General features: G+C 40.6%; 1 protein-coding gene across 2 annotated transcripts in view; it reads left to right on the top strand.

Annotated features, from left to right (window-relative positions):
- Positions 1-18,048, top strand: part of GFOD2 (glucose-fructose oxidoreductase domain containing 2) — a 38,233-nt gene that overhangs the window by 10,748 nt on the left and 9,437 nt on the right. The window contains exon 2 of one of the 2 annotated variants that reach the window (XM_049864383.1): positions 12,637-12,982. The exons of the other annotated variant lie outside the window; for it this stretch is intronic. Coding sequence (XP_049720340.1) covers positions 12,706-12,982 — 277 coding nt within the window. The 5' untranslated portion in view covers positions 12,637-12,705. The remainder of the gene's footprint in view (positions 1-12,636; positions 12,983-18,048) is intronic. 2 annotated transcript variants of the gene reach the window in all.

Raw genomic sequence — 18,048 nt, 5'->3', positions numbered from 1 at the left:
GCAAACTGATAACAGCCATTTTGGAAAACAATATGGCACTTCCTTAAAAAGCTGGAAATAGAAATACCATATGATCCAGCTCTCCCACTCCTAGGAATATATCTTAGAGAAATAAGAGCCATGATGCAAATAGACACATGCACACATATGTTCATTCACAATAGCAAAAAGATGGAAACAACCTAAGTGCCCGTCAACAGATGAATGAATAAACAAACTATGGCACATACACACAATGGAATACTTTAACGCAACGATAAAGAACAATCTTGAATCTGCAAAACATCTCACAACATTGGTGAATCTGGAGGACATTATGCTGAGTGAAATAAGTCCATCATAAAAGGACAAATACTGTATGAGACCACTATTATAAAAACTGAAGAAAAGATTTGCACGCAGAAAGAAATAATCTTTGATGGTTACAAGGGAGGGAAGGGGAGTGGGAAGGGAAAATCACTAACTAGACAATAGATAATTGATAACTTTGGTAAAGGGGAACTCAGTACAACTTGACCAAGGTAAGGTCATGGACGCTTCATAGACATGTCCAAACTCCCTGATGGACCAGATTAACTGGGCTGAGGGCTGGAGACCATGGTCTTGGGGGACATCTGGCTCAATTCATATAACATAGTTTATAAAGAAAATGTTCTACATCCTACTCTGGTGAGTAGCATCTGGGGTCTTAAAACCTTGTGAGCAGCCATCCATTGGTCCCACCCTGTCTGGAGCAAGGGGAGAATGAAGAAAACCAAAGACGCAAGGGAAAGATTAGTCCAAAGAACTAATGGACCACAACTACCACAGCCTCCACAAGACTGGGTCCAGCACAACTAGATGGTGCCCGGCTACCACCACTGACTGCTCTGACAGGGATCAGAATAGAGGGTCCTGGACAGAGCTAGAGGAAAATATAGAACAAAATTCTAACTCAAAAGAAAATACCAGACTTACTGGTCCGACGGAGACCAGAGAAACCCTGAGAATATGGCCTCTGGATACCCTTTTAACTGAGTACTGAAGTCACTCCTGAGGTTCACCTTTCAGCCAAAGATTAGACAGACCCATAAAGCAAAATGAGACTTAATGGGCACACCAGCCCAGGGGCAATGATGAGAAGGCAGGAGAGGACAGGAAAGCTGGTAATGGGGGACCAAGGGTCGAGAAGGGAAGAGTGTTGACACATCGTGTGATTGGCAATGTTATAAAACAATATGTGTATTAATTGTTTAATGCGAAGCTAATTTTCTTTTTTTTTTAATAATTTTTATTGTGTTTTCAGTGAAAGTTTATGAATCAAGTCAGTCTCTCACACAAAAACCCATATACACCTTGCTTCACACTCTCAATTACTCCCCCTCCATGAGACAGCCTGCTCTCTCCCTCCACTCTTTTCGAGTCCATTTCGCTGGCTTCTAACCCCCTCCACCCTCTCATCTCCCCTCCAGGCAGGAGATGCCAACATAGTCTCAAGTGTCCACCTGATCCAAGAAGCTCACTCCTCACCAGCATCTCTCTCCAACCCATTGTCCAGTCCAATCCATGTCTGAAGAGTTGGCTTCGGGAATGGTTCCTGTCCTGGGCCAACAGAAGGTCTGGGGGCCATGACCACCAAGGTCCTTCTAGTCTCAGTCAGACCATTAAGTCTGGTCTTTTTATGAGAATTTGGGGGTCTGCATCCCACTGCTCTCCTGCTCCCTCAGGGGTTCTCTGTTGTGTTCCCTGTCAGGGCAGTCATCGATTGTAGCCAGGCACCATCTAGTTCTTCTGGTCTCAGGATGATGTAGTCTCTGGTTCATGTGGCCCTTTCTGTTTCTTGGGGTCATAATCGCCTTGTGTCCTTGGTGTTCTTCATTCTCCTTTGATCCAGGTGGGTTGAGACCAATTGATGCATCTTAGATGGCTGCTTGCTGGTGTTTAAGACCCCAGACTCCGCTCTTCAAAGTGGGATGCAGAATGTTTTCTTAATAGATTTTATTATGCCAACTGACTTAGATGTCCCCTGAAACCATGGTCCCCAGACCCCTGCCCCTGCTACGCTGGCCTTCAAAGCATTCAGTTTATTCAGGAGACTTCTTTGCTTTTGGTTTAGTACAGTTGTGCTGACCTCCCCTGTATTGTGTGTTGTCTTTCCCTTCACCTAAAGTAGTTCCTATCTACTATCTAATTAGTGAACACCCTTCTTCTACCGTCCCTCCCTCCCCCCTCTCGTAATTACAAAAGAATGTTTTATTGTCAGTTTAAACTATTTCTCAAGTTCTTACAGTAGTGGTCTTATACAATATTTGTCCTTTTGCAACTGACTAATTTCACTCAGCATGATGCCTTCCAGGTTCTTCCATGTTATGAAATATTACACAGATTGCTCACTGTTATTTATTGATGCGTAGCATTCCATTGTGTGAATATACCATAATTTCTTTATCCAGTCATCCGTTGATGGGCACCTTGGTTGCTTCCATCTTTTTGCTATTGTAAACAGTGCTGCAGTAAACATGGGTGTGCATGTATCTGTTCATGTAAAGGCTCTTATTTCTCTAGGATATATTCCAAGGAGTGGGATTGCTGGATCGTATGGTAGTTCTATTTCTAGCTTTTGAAGGAAGCGCCAAATCGATTTCCAAAGTGGTTGTACCATTTTACATTCCCACCAGCAGTGTATAAATGTTCCAATCTCTCCACAGCCTCTCCAACATTTCTTATTTTGTGTTTTTTGGATTAATGGCAGCCTTGTTGGAGTGAGATGAAATCTCATTGTAGTTTTGATCTGCATTTCTCTAATGGCTAATGATCGTGAACATTTCTTCACATATCTGTTAGCTACCTGAATGTCTTTAGTGAAGTGTCTATTCTTATCTTTTGCCCATTTTTCAGTTGGTTATTTGCCTTTTTGCAGTTGAGTTTTTGCAGTATCATGTAGATTTTAGAGATCAGGCGCTGATCAGAAATGTCATAACTAAAAACTTTTTCCCAGTCTGTAGGTAGTCTTTTTACTCCTTTGGTGAAGTCTTTTGGATCAGCATAGGTGTTTGATTTTAGGAGCTCCCAGTTATCTGGTTTTTCTTCTACATTCTTTATAATGTTTTGTATAATATTTATGCAATGTATTAGGGCTCCTAACATTGTCCCTATTTTTTCTTCCATGATCTTTATCGTTTTAGATTTTATATTTAGGTTTTTGATCGATTTTGAGTTAGTTTTTGTGCATGGAGTGAGGTATGGGTCTTGTTTCCTTTTTTTGCAGATGGCTATCCAGTTATGCCAGCACCATTTGTTCAAAAGACTGTCTTTTCCCCATTTAACTGTTTTGGAGCCTTTGTCAAATATCAACTGCTCATATGTGGATGGATTTATGTCAGGATTCTCAATTCTGTTCCATTGGTCGATGTATCTTTTGTTGTACCAGTACCAGGCTGTTTTGACTACTGTGGCAGTATAATAGGTTCTAAAATCAGGGAGAGTGAGGCCTCCCACTTTGTTCTTCTTTTTCAGTAATGCCTTATTTATCCGGGGCCTCTTTCCCTTCCATATGAAGTTGGTGATTTGTTTCTCCATCTCATTATCTCATTAAAGAATGTCATTGGGATTTGGATTGGAATTGCATTAAATGTACAGATGGCTTTTGGTGGAATAGACGTTTTTATAATGTTAAGTCTTCCTATCCACGAGCAAGGTATGTTTTTCCACTTACATAAGTCTCTTTTGGTTTCTTACAGAAGTGTACTGTAGTTTTCTTTGTATAAATGTTTTACCTCTCTGGTAAGATTTATTCCTAAGTATTTTATCTTCTTGGGGGCGACTGTAAATGGCATTGATTTGGTGATTTCCTCTTCGATGTTCTTTTTGTTGGTGTAGAGGAATCCAAGTGATTTTTCTGTGTTTATCTTGTATCCCGATACTCTGCTGAACTCTTCTATTAGTTTCATTAGTATTCTTGAGGATTCCCCAGGGTTTTCTGTGTATAAGATCATGTCATCTGCAAATAGAGATACTTTTACTTCTTCCTTGCCAATCTGGATGCCCTTTATTTCTTTGTCTAGCCTAACTACTCTGGCTAGGAGCTCCAACACAATGTTGAATAAGAGCGGTGATAAAAGGCATCCTTGTCTGGTTCCCAATCTCAATGGGAGTGCTTTCAGGCTCTCTCCATTTAGGGTGATGTTGGTGAGAAGCTAATTTTCTGTAAACCTTCATCTAAAGTACAATTTTAAAACATTTTTAAAGAAAAAAAAATTAAGCAGACTCTAACTTATCTAGAGCTGCAAATTTGACACTCAAGCACCCAGAATAGCCAATAATCAGAACACCTGTAAATAAGGAAAGTGACCAAAATAGTTGAAGGGAGTCCAACACATGAAAATTATAAAAGATACTGTGTGGCTGACCTGTTTTTTAACTAGAAAAGCCTATAAAAAAAAAAACAAAAAAAAAAATTTTTTTTTTTATAGGGAAGGAGAATTGTCGACAAAGAGACCAGAAATGGGGAAAACAGAAAAGTTGTGGCTGAGAGGCCACAGACATTATCTAGCATCAGAAAGAAAGATGATTAAGAGAAAACGGAACTCCAATGGTAGAGTGCAGGAGGCAAGCTAAGCCCACACCCCAGAGAGTGGAGACAGGAGGAGGTGTGAAAACTGGCAGGGGCTTGGAGTTAGAGGCAGCCCAAGTCATGCGCACTTCAGTGGTTCACAAAGGCAGGCATAGGTGTGCTTCAGGTAGAGTTGAGCAGTACAGGATGCTGGACTAGTCTATATTGTCAGACGAACTGTGAACATAGACACATACTTTGCATGGTTCACTTGTGTCTATAGAAGCAAAAAGAGATGCTGGAACTGAAAAAGAAATGGAAACAACTCCATTTACAGTAACATCAAAAAGAATAAATATTTAGAGGTGTAAAACTTATACTGCAAAACACTGTTGAAACACATGAAATTTTCACGTATCAGAAGACTTAGTATTGTTGACAGTACTCCCCAAACAAATCCTATCAAAATCCCAACCACTTTTTTGTGGAAATTGGGATGCCAATCCTAAAATTCATAAGGAATACAGAATAGCCAAAACAGCCTTGAGAAACAAGAACAAAGTTGGATGACTTACACTTCCTGATTTCAAAACTTCCTACAAAGCTCTAGTAATCAAAACAGGGTGGTACTGGCATAAGGATAAACATATATATCAATGGAATAGAATTGAGAGTCCAAGAATAAGCTCTTACATTTATGACCAATTGATTTTCAGCACGTGTACCAAGACAATTTATTGGGGGAAAGAGTAGCCTTTTTAACAAATGGTGTTGAGGAAATTGAATATCCACATGCAGAAGAATGAAGTTGGATGCCTTCCTCACACCATATACAAAATTAACTCAAAGTGAACCACAGACCTAAATTTAAGAGGTAAAATTGTAAAACTCATAGAAAAAATAAAGGAGTACATCTTTTTGACTTTGGGTTAGGCAAAGCTTTCTTGGACAAAACACCAAAAGCAAAAGAAAAATTGTACTTCAACAAGATTTAAAATTTTTGTTCTTCAAAAGACATCAAGAAAGCAAAAAGTCAACTCAGAATGGGAGAAAATATTTGCAAATCCTATGTGATAAGAGACTCGTATCTAAAATATATAAAGAACTCTTACAACTCAATAATAAAAAACGGATAATCCAATTAATAAGTGGCTGAAGTATATGAATTGACAGTTCTCTAAATAAGATATACAAATAGCCAACATTATCGTTACGTGCATCAAGTTGATTCTGACTCATAGCGACCCTATATGAAGAGTAGAATTGTCCTATAGGGTTTCTTAGGCTGTAAACTTTCCAGGAGCAGACCTGGAAGTCTTTTCTCCCTTGGAGCCACGGGTGGGTTTGAACTGTCAACCTTTCCGTTAGCAGTTGAGCACTTAACCATTGCACTACCAGGGATCCTGCAAATAGCCAATAAGTACATGAAAAATGCTCAACATCATTAGCCATCAGGGAAATCCAAATCAAAACCACAGTGAGATACCCGTTCATACCCACTACACAAAACAACAAACAACCCATTGCTGTCAAGTCAGTTCAGACTCAGTGACCCTATAGGACACAGTAGAACTGCCCTATAGGGTTTCTAAAGAGAGGCTGGTGAATTTGAACTGCTGACCTTTTGGTTAGCAGCAAATGCTTAACCACTGCATCACCAGGGCTCTCTCATCAAGAAAACAAATGTTAGCAAGGGAAAGAAATTGGTATCCTCATACGTTGCTGGTGAATGTAAATGGTACAGCCACTTTGGGAACAGTGTGGCAGTTCCTCAAAAGGTTAAACACAGAGTTATCATATGATCCAGCATTACAACTCCTAGGTATATCTAAGAGAAGTTAAAACATACATATACACAAAAACTTATACACAAATGTTCATAGCAGTATTATTCATAATAGCCAATAAGTGGATTAATCCAAATGTCTATCAACCAATGAATAGATAAAATACAGTATATCTACACAATGGAATATTATTCAGCATGAAAAAGGAATGGCTGAACTTTGAAAACATTAAATGAAAAGACCCCGTATTGTATGATTCCACTGATATGAAGTGTCTAGAATAGACAAATCATAGAGTCATAAAGTAGATTAGTGGTTGCCAGGGGCTGGGAGGAGGGGAAATGGGGAGTGACTGCTAATGGGTACACAGTTTCCTTTTAGTATGATGATACGTTCTAAAATTGATTGGGTGATGGCTGTACAACTCTGAATATGCTAAAATCCATTTAATTGTATACTTTAAATGAGTGAATCGTATGTTGTGTGAATTATATCTCAATAAAGCCATTTTTTTAAAAAAAGTATGTACTAGAACACCATCAGTTATCCTAGAATAAGAAAATAAACTAACAGCAGAATTATACATGAATTGTGGTTCATCCTTGTCAGTGTAACATCTGAATTTAAAATGCCTCCAGTCAAATGAGCACTGCTGCTCCCTGGATTTTGCTAAATTCGATTGCTTGTGCTGGTTTCCTGTCAGTAGGATCAGAGATACGTAGGTCTGCCATTTTGTATTTGAAACGCAAGCTTTTTTTTTTCTTTTTCTTTTTTTTAAAGTGGGGGGGGTTCCTCTTAGAACCACATTTTCCGCTATCCCTCAAGGTCCTCTCTTATTTCTTTATTCCCTTTTGTTTCCATTCTCTGCTTTGATTTCCCTACCCCACGTAGACAAACATCATAGGGAATTTAATGTGTATTCTTTTGTTTGTTTAAGTTCTTGTGGAATGTATATTTTTGTTTTTTGTGCACGTATTTTTAGTAATGTAAATACTACTGTGTAATGGAACTCATTGAATTTCTTATTTTTTTCAATGAGTCCTGTGTTTGTTTGATCCATCCATGTGACTATGTATTTATCTAGTATCACTTCTTCTAACTTGCAGAGGACCCCATTTTCTTGCCCACTCTACCAGCAGTGGTCCCCCAGATTGCCTCCAACTCTGTACCACAGACATGTTGTAAATATCCTTGTACCCCTCTTGAGGCCCCCGTGAGAACTTCTTCGGGGTGACATACATTCACAGTACAATTTTGGGGTCATAAGGTGTGCATAGTTTTAATTATAAATAAGGCAAAATGGCTGCACCCATCTATATCATTATCAGCAGTATGTGAGGATAAAACCTAGTATGCTTTCAAAGGGTGACTTTGGTGTTTCATAGAGGGATGTGGCCATCAGAAGCCAGAGACAGCTGTGAGTTGGAGCACCCAGAACATGCTTTACTGAACACAGTGAGTTCATTTATTTATTCATTCACTAATTGATGGAGGCCTGCTGTGCTCGTGGCCCTGGGTACACAAAGAGGAGTAAGTTACAGTTTCTGTTGCAAGTATTCAGAAGGTACAAGGGAACCCTTCCCTCTGTCTGGGTAGGACAGGCAGGTAAGGTCTCCATAGGAGGGGAGGCTCACATGACAGATAGGAGTCCCAGGAGTTCATCAGCTCAAAGAAAGCAAAGGCTGTTCTGTGCAGCACATTTGGTATTTTTGTTGAGAATATACACAGCAAAACACACATCAATTCATCAGTTTCTACATGTTCAATTCAGTGACATTGATTACATTCTTCGAGTTGTGTAACCATTCTCGCCCTCCTTCTACAGTTGTTCCTAACCCATTAATATAAATTCATTGCCCCCTAAGGTTCCCTTCTAGTCTTTCCAGTTGCATTGTCATTTTAATCTTATATACTGTACTTTGATGCAAATACCGTGTACCTTCTGTTTGTTTTCCAACCACATGCTATCCCCTCAAGGTATTTTTGTGAGAGTGCTATGCTCATTTCCTTTTTTTTACAGCAAGATCTAAAAAAAAATTGGTGTAACAGAGCTTATGACAATACCTTGTGGGGGGAGGGCACAGTTGGCAAACAAACATAGGAGGCATGCATTATTTGCATAAAAATATGGTACATCTTAAAAGAGCATAATGCTCAAGGAAAATATTTTTTACTAGTTAAGCTAATCTTTGGTTTTAAGAAAACTTTAGGGAATATTTTTGGATTGAGGTTTAAAGATTATCTCAGGGCAGTAGTTTTGGGGGTTCCTCCAGCCACCATGGCTCCAGAAAGCTTGAATTGTATGAGAATTTGAAATTCTGCTCTGCATTTTCCCCCTTTTGATCAGAATTCTGTAGACTCTTTGATCAAAATGTTCAATGATGGTAGCCAGACACCATCCAGTTCTTCTGGTCTCATGGTGAAGGAGGCAGTTGTTCATGGAGGCAATTAGCCATACGTTGCATTTCCTCCTATTCAGGTGAATGGAAACCCTGGCAGCTTAGTGGTTAAGTGCTACAGCTGCTAACCAAAGGGTTGGCAGTTCAAAGCCGCCAGGCTCTCCATGGAAACTCTATGGGGCAGTTCTACTCTGTCCTGTAGGGTCGCTATGAGCCGGAATCGACTCGATGGCACTGGTATTGGGGTTTTTGGTTATTCAGATGAATAGAGACCAGTTGTTATGCCTTGGATGGCCACTTGGAAACTTTTAAGACCCCAGACACTATGCAAAGAACTAGGAGGTAGAACAGAAGCCCTAAACATGTTATTAGGCCAATTAACTGGGCTATCCCATGACATCATGACCTTAAACCTCTAAACCAAGAAACCAAATCCTATGAGGTGTTTGGTTGTACTGCAGCATGTTTGTTTTTGTTTTTTATTGTAATGAGTTTGTGTCATTTTTATAATTTAAAGAATACACATTTCACTTTTTCATTGTTTAATTTTTGGAAGGATTAGCTACATGGCTTCTTATCAATAAAAGCTTAAAATTATGTTCATCTCTGTTTACCAAGACTTTCAGTTACAGTCATTTATTGCCCTAAGGAAAGAACTCTCTAGGGGTTGTTACGTGTTTTTCTAATACTGAAAATCTTTCCATTGAAGAGAGATTAATTTCTGCATATTTTGTGAACATGCATTTTATCTGATACTATTTTTGGCTGAGCTGAACATAGGTTTAAAAAAATTTTTTTATTGAAATGAAGTTCATATAACATTTAAAAAAATTACCATCTTAACCATTTTGTAGTGCACAATTCAGTTGTTTTTAGTATACCAGTCACAATGCTGTGCAATCATCATTACTACCTAATTTCAGAATATTTCTATCACCCTCCCCCCAAAAATTCCATACTTCCCAGTTCCCCTTTCTCTCCATCCTCTGGCAACCACTAATCTACTTTCTGTCTCTGTGGATTTGCCTATTCTGAACATTTCATATAATGGAATCATGCAATATGTGGCCTTTTGTGTCTGGCTTCTTTCATGTAGCGTAATGTTTTGGAGGTTGATTCATTTGGAACATATATCAGTACTTCATTCTTTTTTATGGCTGAATAATATTACATTGTATGGATATACTACATTTTATTTTTATTCATTCTTCTGTTAATGGACATTTGGGTTGTTTCCACTTTTTGGATATTATGAATAGTTTTGCTATAAACATTTGTGCACAATTTTTTTGTGAGATGATATGGCTTTAGCGTCATGGTCCAGAAGACCATAGTTAAAACAAGTATTTCCCACTATTTAATTCTTCAAGAAAAGACAAAAAAAATATACATCATCAGATACTCGGAAACCATGGTTGTCATTTTATGTAACTGTCCCCCCAGCTTTTAACTGATTTATAGCTAATAATCACACAGAGCATTCATCTCATTGGTGTATTCAAGTGTGTATTTTGAAACTCATCTCTTTTGGAGATAATCCTTGGAAGTGACCCTGCACAAAGCTAGATATATCCTGAAATTTCTAGATGATGTAGGGCCTTATAAGTCATGCTGAAAAATCTGGACTTCATACTGAGATCAGTGAGAAGTCACTGAAAGGCTTAAAAAGGAAAGGAGTGTTGTGATACCATTTGCATTTTAGAAAGATCTCTGTTGAAGGAAGGAAGGATGAAATACAGGGAGATCAAATGGAAGGTTGTTGCAGTCATCCCGGTGAGTGGTGCTGGTGGCTAGATGAGAACGGTGGCATAGGGATGACAAGAAAGGGGTAAAATGAAGAGGTAACAAAGAGGTGGAATCAACAAGACTCTTATGACGACTACGAGTAAGGGAAAGAGAGAAGCGGGTATGCTGGCCACGTTTCTGGGTTGGGGAACTGAGTGGAGGATGGTTGTGACATTCCATGAGATGGGGTACAGGAAGAGAATCTTTTGAGGAGGGGCTATGGTAATTATTAAATGCTGACTATATACAGACACTGTGCTAAGCACATGTAGCTGGATGCATTTAATCCTAAAAGATTCTGAGAGCTTAATACCATTAGACCTGTTTTATGATAAACCATGAAAAAGGTTTCATTCAGCTAAGAAGGATTTGAATCCACATGTCTCTGATACCTTCCCCAGAGCATATGCTCTTACCATCTCCGTTTACTGCATCTGCTTACGTTTGGTCATGTCAGTTTTCTGGAGCTTGTACGTCATAACAGAGATTCAGGAGCTGTATATATGGATGTGAAGCTCTGGAGAGAAATACGAGTTTATGCTACAGATGAGGAAGTCACCAGTATACTAATGAAAGCTCTGGAAGTGGATAAGAGAAAAGGTCTAAGAGAGCCTGTAAAGTGAAAAGAGGAAGGATGCTTGTGACAGACTTCCACGAACTCGGCGTTGAAGTGGGATGGAAGGATAAGAGCAGAGGAGCCTGAAAGTGGCACTCAGAAGTGGCCAGAGAGATGGGAGGGATGGCAGGGATGTGTATAACCCAAGTGCTTACAGTTGGGAATGAGGGAATGCTACATCGCCATTAAACACAAATAGGTTGACTAATGTGTGAGCAGATGCAAGTGAAACAGCGTTATGTGAATAAAGGTAGAACAGCAAAAGAATACACACATTTTGAATGTAACTTTTTAAAAATGATGATATTGCAGTGATCAAGATCAGAAATTATCCAGTTTTTAAAAGGTAATTGGTAGACGAAGGGATTGTAAAGTGTTTTTGTTTGAAATTGTTTTTACAACAATGAATGTTAAAAATGAAATAAAATATGTAGAACTTAAAATTGTTGCTAGTGTTATAACTTTTGATGGGAAATTTGTCTCTTTAATCTTAGTACAATAAAGAGGGAATGAGAGGGTTGAGGGAAGTATACATAGAACAAACTCAGGAAATTTCGTTATAGTTCTGAATGTAGATAACCTTTCCTTTGGGTTAAATGTCACTTAGAGGTTCTCAGCCCTGGCTGCCAATGAGGATCACCTGAAGAGCTTCAAGGGCAAATGATGGTGATGTGGCCTCATCCGAAGTCTGATTTGGTGGGTCTGGGGTTACTCCTCAATGACCCTAATACGCAGCCAGAGTGGGGAAAACTGACTTAGCTGAGTGGGGGCTTATGGGGTACCTGGTGCCCAGAGCACACCTGACTCTCACCTCGATTTTCCCTCACAGCTTTGATCCCAAGCAAAGGACATTGTGTGGTTTTCTTCTTTACTTTTATTGGACATATAGATTGTTTCCCAGTTTTTCATTGTTACAGACAATGCTGGAGTGAGCATCTTCGTACAAAAATCTTTTTAAACATGCTTTTTTTTTTTGGCCAGTTTGGTAGTTGGAAAAAGTTTTTGGTATTTTTGTTTCTAGTGAAATTGTATATTTTCCTGTGCTTGATATCAGAAAAATTTTAAAATCCACTCTGTATAGCACCTAGATGGTTCTTTCTCTTTCCTCTTTTACTAGTCTTTGTCTCCCACTCACTGTTTTTCTTTCTGTCATATAATATCATAAAATCGTGAACTTTCACAGCTAGAGGGAACTTGAAAGATCAGTCACTCTCCTTATTTTACCGTTAAGGCCCTAAAGATTAAATGTTTTGACCAGGGTGACACAGAAAATTAAGTAGCAGAACAGGGATCTGAACCGAAATGTAGTTCTCATTCCCTCCTTCCCTGAGTCCTGGTAGATGAATATTGCTGGTATCCTTAAGTGTCCGTGGAAGAAGATTCTGTAGCTTTTCATTTTGGAGCAGTATTTCATTTGTGCTTTTGTGGAGGAGAACTTGTTGCTTCTGAATAAGTCAAGACAGTAGTCTCAGCCAAGTGTGTCCCAACTAACAGCCAGTGTAACACTTGCTGTTCTAGGAGCCATGTTTGACCAGGACTTTGGGAAGGTGGGACCCACACCAGAGGCTCTTGTGAGGAGATGAGTTGATGAACAGAGAAGCTGGGATGAAGATGCTTCCAGGAGTGGGCGTGTTTGGGACCGGCAGCTCCGCCCGGGTTCTCGTGCCGCTGCTGAGGGCAGAAGGGTTCACTGTCGAGGCCCTGTGGGGTAAGACAGAGGAGGAGGCGAAGCAGCTTGCTGAGGAGATGAACATCACCTTCTACACCAGCCGGACCGATGATGTCTTGCTGCATCAAGATGTGGATCTGGTCTGCATCAACATCCCTCCTCCACTCACCCGGCAAATATCTGTGAAGGCTCTAGGTACGGACGATCAGGCCCTAGCAAGGGCACACTTTGTCTCTCTTTGCGGGGGTACTCTGGGTGTCACTGCTTTCCTCCTGGGCCTGTGAGTGCGGGCAGCAATACTTTGGGGCATCACTCAGCCTGGAGCAGTCCTGGCTGTGGTTGCGTTGGGGCTCCTCTAGCTGTGCGAGGAAATACTCCAGTAGCTGGGAAAGACACAGCCTTCCCACTTGCCATCAGTAAATCCTTGAGCAAAATGAAGGAAGTACTCTTTCTAAGAGTTGCCCTGTCACAGGGGCTAGAGATCACTACATTTCAGGCAGTGTAAAGTTTGCCTCTGTGAGGTCAGAGTTTAAAGCCCTTGGCACTGGGAAATTGGTTATGATTGAGACATTTGTTCTTCCATTTCTGTGGCATGCAGCACCACAGAAAGGAAAGGAAGGTATGTAGCTGCCATTTCCCCATGTTTGTCAGCCCTGTAAGGAGCACACACCCTTCCTGCCAGACTTTCTAATCTTGTATTGCCACAGGGCAGGAAGGTCTTCCCTGACAGGATCCACAGAACAGCCTTCCCACATCTCCTGCTCCCTCTGGAAGCTGTGGGCTCCACTACCTACTGCCCCTGGCTGCGCATGATTTGCTGAACTGCTCTTCTGCAATTCCTGTTCAACTTCTCTTTCTTGTCCACTACAGGCAAATTCTTCTCTTTGTCTTATAATAGAATCTAATTTATAATAGGAAAACAAACCAGTAAACATTCATCTGGCAATTATTTTTTAATTGCTTGCTGTGTACCAGGCACTGTCTGATGTCATTCTGGACATTCAGAGTAGTGTCATATAGGGGCCCTCCGTTCCTTCAGGATTCCACAGTCCAGTGGAGGAGACTAGAATAACATATATCACGAGGTAAGTGACAAAAGACTAAGTAACAGTTCAGGCTGCATATAATTAATTGATGGAGTAATTGTTTTTTTTTTGTGTGTGTAAGTTTTGGCCAGAAATTGTAGATGGTTTGTCTTTTCCAAGAACTCTCTGTGAGGACAGTGACACTGGAGCTATTCATTGGTCCCCAGATTCTTATGAGGGTACATAATGGTTCCCAGATTGAGTTCAGAAGAAGAGCTAAGCCAACATGTTAACAGAGGGCTAATTCAAGAGGAATCAAGCCACTGTGGTCACTTGACTCTTCACCATCCCTTGTGGCATGAATGTAGGCAGACACTGGTGAGGCAAAGTGTGTCCAGATGCAGAGCTCTGGAGGTTCTGTCTTCTTCCAGGATTTTAGGATCCCCACAGAGACCATTTCCAAGCTTTGCAGGAAGAAAGGGTTCTTTGGCCACAAGCCTGTTGTTTCCTGTTTCCTGGTACAGGAAAACTCCGAACTTCGGGCCACTTAATGTAAACAGGAAGGAGCAGGGATGACCAGAGGCTTCTGAGATCTTCTGTGCAGCAGGGCCAATAGTCTTCTCTTCTGATCTATGCAGTGAGGAGTGTGAATGAGGATCCTTGGTCTGTTCGTGCAGGTACATGATCCCAAGGCCACGTTGGTGGGTCCAGGAGGGACCATGTCAGATGGACCCGCCCTCAGACACTGGCCACTCAGGCCCCAAAGTACTCAGAGGGCCTGTTATAACTATGAAGTTCTCTCCTTGTGTGCTTTCATTTTTTATTTTTAGTAAGAATTCTGACTTGACCTCAGCATAGATGGGAGAGGTCAGGAGAATTCCTCCACTTTTCCCAAAGAACTGGGCATGAGTGCATGAACTGCCGTAGACAGAGCACTGAACTCACTGGCATCAGGCCCCAGCTCCAGTCCTAATTCTGTCCCTCTCAACTCTGTCTGCCCTTCCGGCCTTTCGAAGATGTTACATGACTGCCCTCCTAGTGCTGACTGAGAGAGGCACTGGGATCACACTCCAAGGGGAGGCTGGGCTTTCCTGTTGTCTCAAGTAGAAGAGCAGATTTGTCTCCATTAAATTAATTTAAGAAGATAAGAATTAAATAAAGTAAGATTCTCTTTTGAAGGTAAACGTTCCCTGAGTTGAACATAGCCTAGAAATGAAAATAAATATTCTAAGTCATCTCAGACGTGAAAGACTTTTCTGTAGGCTGGTGGACCATGTTCAGATTAATACGTTGAAAGTGGGACACATTCTGTAAAGTTTTAGAAGTGTCTGGTTCTCATACACTGTTTAGATGGTGAACAGGACAAGCAGCACGTGTTGATAGCTGCAAAAATGCAGCATATTTAAAAGTCTTCAGAGTCAATATCCTAAAAGAGCCTGGATGCCACTCTCCCCAACTCTGTATTCCCATCCATGTATGAATCTCTTTATATACGTACAAGTGTATATTTTTCTGTTTCTCCCACATAGGTCTCTCTTTTTTTTTTTTTTTTTTTTTTGCCATTTTTCTCTCTCTCTTTGTGTTACTTCTGTGTTTTCATTAAGGATATGAGCTTTTGAAGGCTAGAAAAAAAGACATAATTACTTAGCATTTAAATTATGGTGTTGGTGAAAAATATTGAATATACCATGGATTTCCAGAAGAACAATCTGTCTTGGAAGAAGTAGAGCGAGGATATTCCTTAGAACCAAGGATGGTGAGACTTTGTCTCACTTACTTTGGGCATATTATCAGGAGGGACTGATCCCTGGAGAAGGACATCATGAGGGTCAGCGAATAAGAGGAAGACCCTCAGTGAGATGGATTGACACCATGGCTGCAACAGTGGGCTCAAACATAGCAGCGGTTGTGAGGGTGGTGCAAGACTGGGCAACATTTTGTTCTGTCATACATAGGATCACTATGAGTTGGAACTGATTTGACAGCAGCTAAAAAAAAAAAAAAAAAAACTTTTTTTTTTTTTTTTAACAACAACACAGCTATTAAAATGTTCTAATTTTAGGTCAGATCTTTCAGACTTGTACTACATCAGTTTATCGTTATCATCTAAAGCCTCTACTTGATTAAGCATCCTTCTTGCATTGTGCTATACTAAGCATTATAAAAGGTAAGTCTTAGAGAATGAAAGCAATAGACTTGCAGGTATAAGGTCATATAAACCAAAAAAAAAAAAAAAAAACCCATTCCCATGAGTCAATTCCAACTCATAGTGACCCTATAGGACAGAGTAGAACTGCTGCATAGGGTTTTCAGGAAGAGGCTGGTGGATTCAAACTGCCGTCCTTTTGGTTAGCAGCCAAGCTCTTAACCACTGTGTCACCAGGGGACTGTAAAAATGGCTTGTTCAAATTAATACCTTGAAAGTGGGACCCACTCTGTAAAGTTTTAGAACTTCTAACTTCACAAGAGGGAAGGAGAACCAAGATCAGTATCCCAAAGCTGATTGCTATTAGACGGAGGTTAGACAAACCACCTTTCTCCTCCATCTTTACTAATTCTGACACCAACCAGCCCTCCAACAGTACTCTACTTCTCTGCTGGGTTCAATAATTCATTGCAATGGCCACACAGAACTCACAGACAAAACTCACGATTATGGGGTTTATTAGGGAGGTAACAGGTTACAATTCAGGTTCAGAAATGCTCAGAATAAACAATTCTTCCTTCAGGACAGCCTCTTGCCAGCCATGCTTCCAGCCATGCCTGTCCCTGGTCCTCGGCCTCTGCCCAAAGCCACTCAGCTTTCTCTCTCCGTGGGCCAGGAAGCCCACCACACCATCTTCTGCTGCTGAGTCTCTGCTGCTACCACTTCTCACTGTCTTCCGGGTTATAGGTCACGCTCTCTCTCAGTCTCCCGCTTCCAGGAGCTTCTCAGCGCAGGGTAGGCTACAATTACCCTAGCTGCACAGTCCCGCCCAAACACCTGATGAAAGTTACAAGACCATGGCTAGAAAGCCACACAAAAGTAATCATTCGCACTGCAAGGACATAGACGGTTACTCTGCCAAAACTTTTCATCCCAGCCAGTAGTACTGTACTTTCTTCTTCTGGCAATCATGGGCATAAAATCCCAGGAATGTCAGGCCTGCGGGGACCTTGGAGAGAGCATCTAGTTAAGAGATTCTCGTGTGGTCCCTATACCAGCAGCATCAGCAACACCTGGGAACTTCTTCGAAATGCAAATTCTCAGGCCCCACCCCAGAACTACTGAATATCTGGGAGTGGGGCCCAGCAATCTGTGTTTGAATAAGCCTTCTAGGTGATTCTGACGCATGCTAAAGACTAAGAACCAATGATCTATTTCAACTTCTTTGTTTTCTATTTTGAAAACCTTGGTTACACCCCACAATGTCTTAGTGCTATAGGCAAAATTGCATTTTCATCCACTGTTAACCTTTTAGATCGTTAAGTTTTTACCTCCTTTCTGAGGCCATAAAGATGGTTTCTTGCCCTCATTCTTAGTTTTTCCTGAAGTTTATTATTGGATTTATCCTCCAGAGGTGTACTTTTCTTATCACAGCCCTTTCTTTCTGTTGATATCTCCTTTTCCACTTTTGTCTGACCTTTTTTTTTTTATTTTCATCTTCTACCTCAAATTCATCATGAAAGCTTTTCCATGAATTTCTTAAAGGGGAGAGGGACCCTATTGTGTTTTATTTCTTAGTTCAGAAGTCATTCAGGAAAATGTGTTTTACTATGCAAAGTGCCCAAACATTCTTAACCACAATTGAATGTTTTCTTAAATCTGTCACTAACAGGTGGATTTCTTTGCCCAGTTCTTGGCACTTCTGTGCTTCATTAGAAAAACACTAAGTTTACCAGCCCTTTTCTTATGGGCTCTTGAGTGAACAAAAGACTACTCCTCAAGCATCCTCACCTAGATAATTTAATCCCAAGAACACCAGTCCCTTGGGAATCCTTCCCTGACCCTTAGTCCAGGTCAGATCCCCGCTATATGCTTCCATGTCACCTTCATTGCTTTTATCACAAGGACAGCTGTACATTTACTTGTATGATAATTTGATTAGTGGCTGGCTTTCCCATTAAACTATAAGTTCTCTGAAGGTACAAACCATACTGAATTTTTGGTCGTATAAAAATAATCTGTTTTCTATCTCCAGTGCTTGGTTTAGGCCCTGGAGAAGGACATCATACTTTGTAGAGGGTGCCCAGTAG

Source organism: Elephas maximus, chromosome 21 (genome assembly GCF_024166365.1).
Source record: "Elephas maximus indicus isolate mEleMax1 chromosome 21, mEleMax1 primary haplotype, whole genome shotgun sequence".
NCBI lineage: Eukaryota > Metazoa > Chordata > Mammalia > Proboscidea > Elephantidae > Elephas > Elephas maximus.
This window is presented reverse-complemented; position numbering and strand designations above follow the sequence as displayed.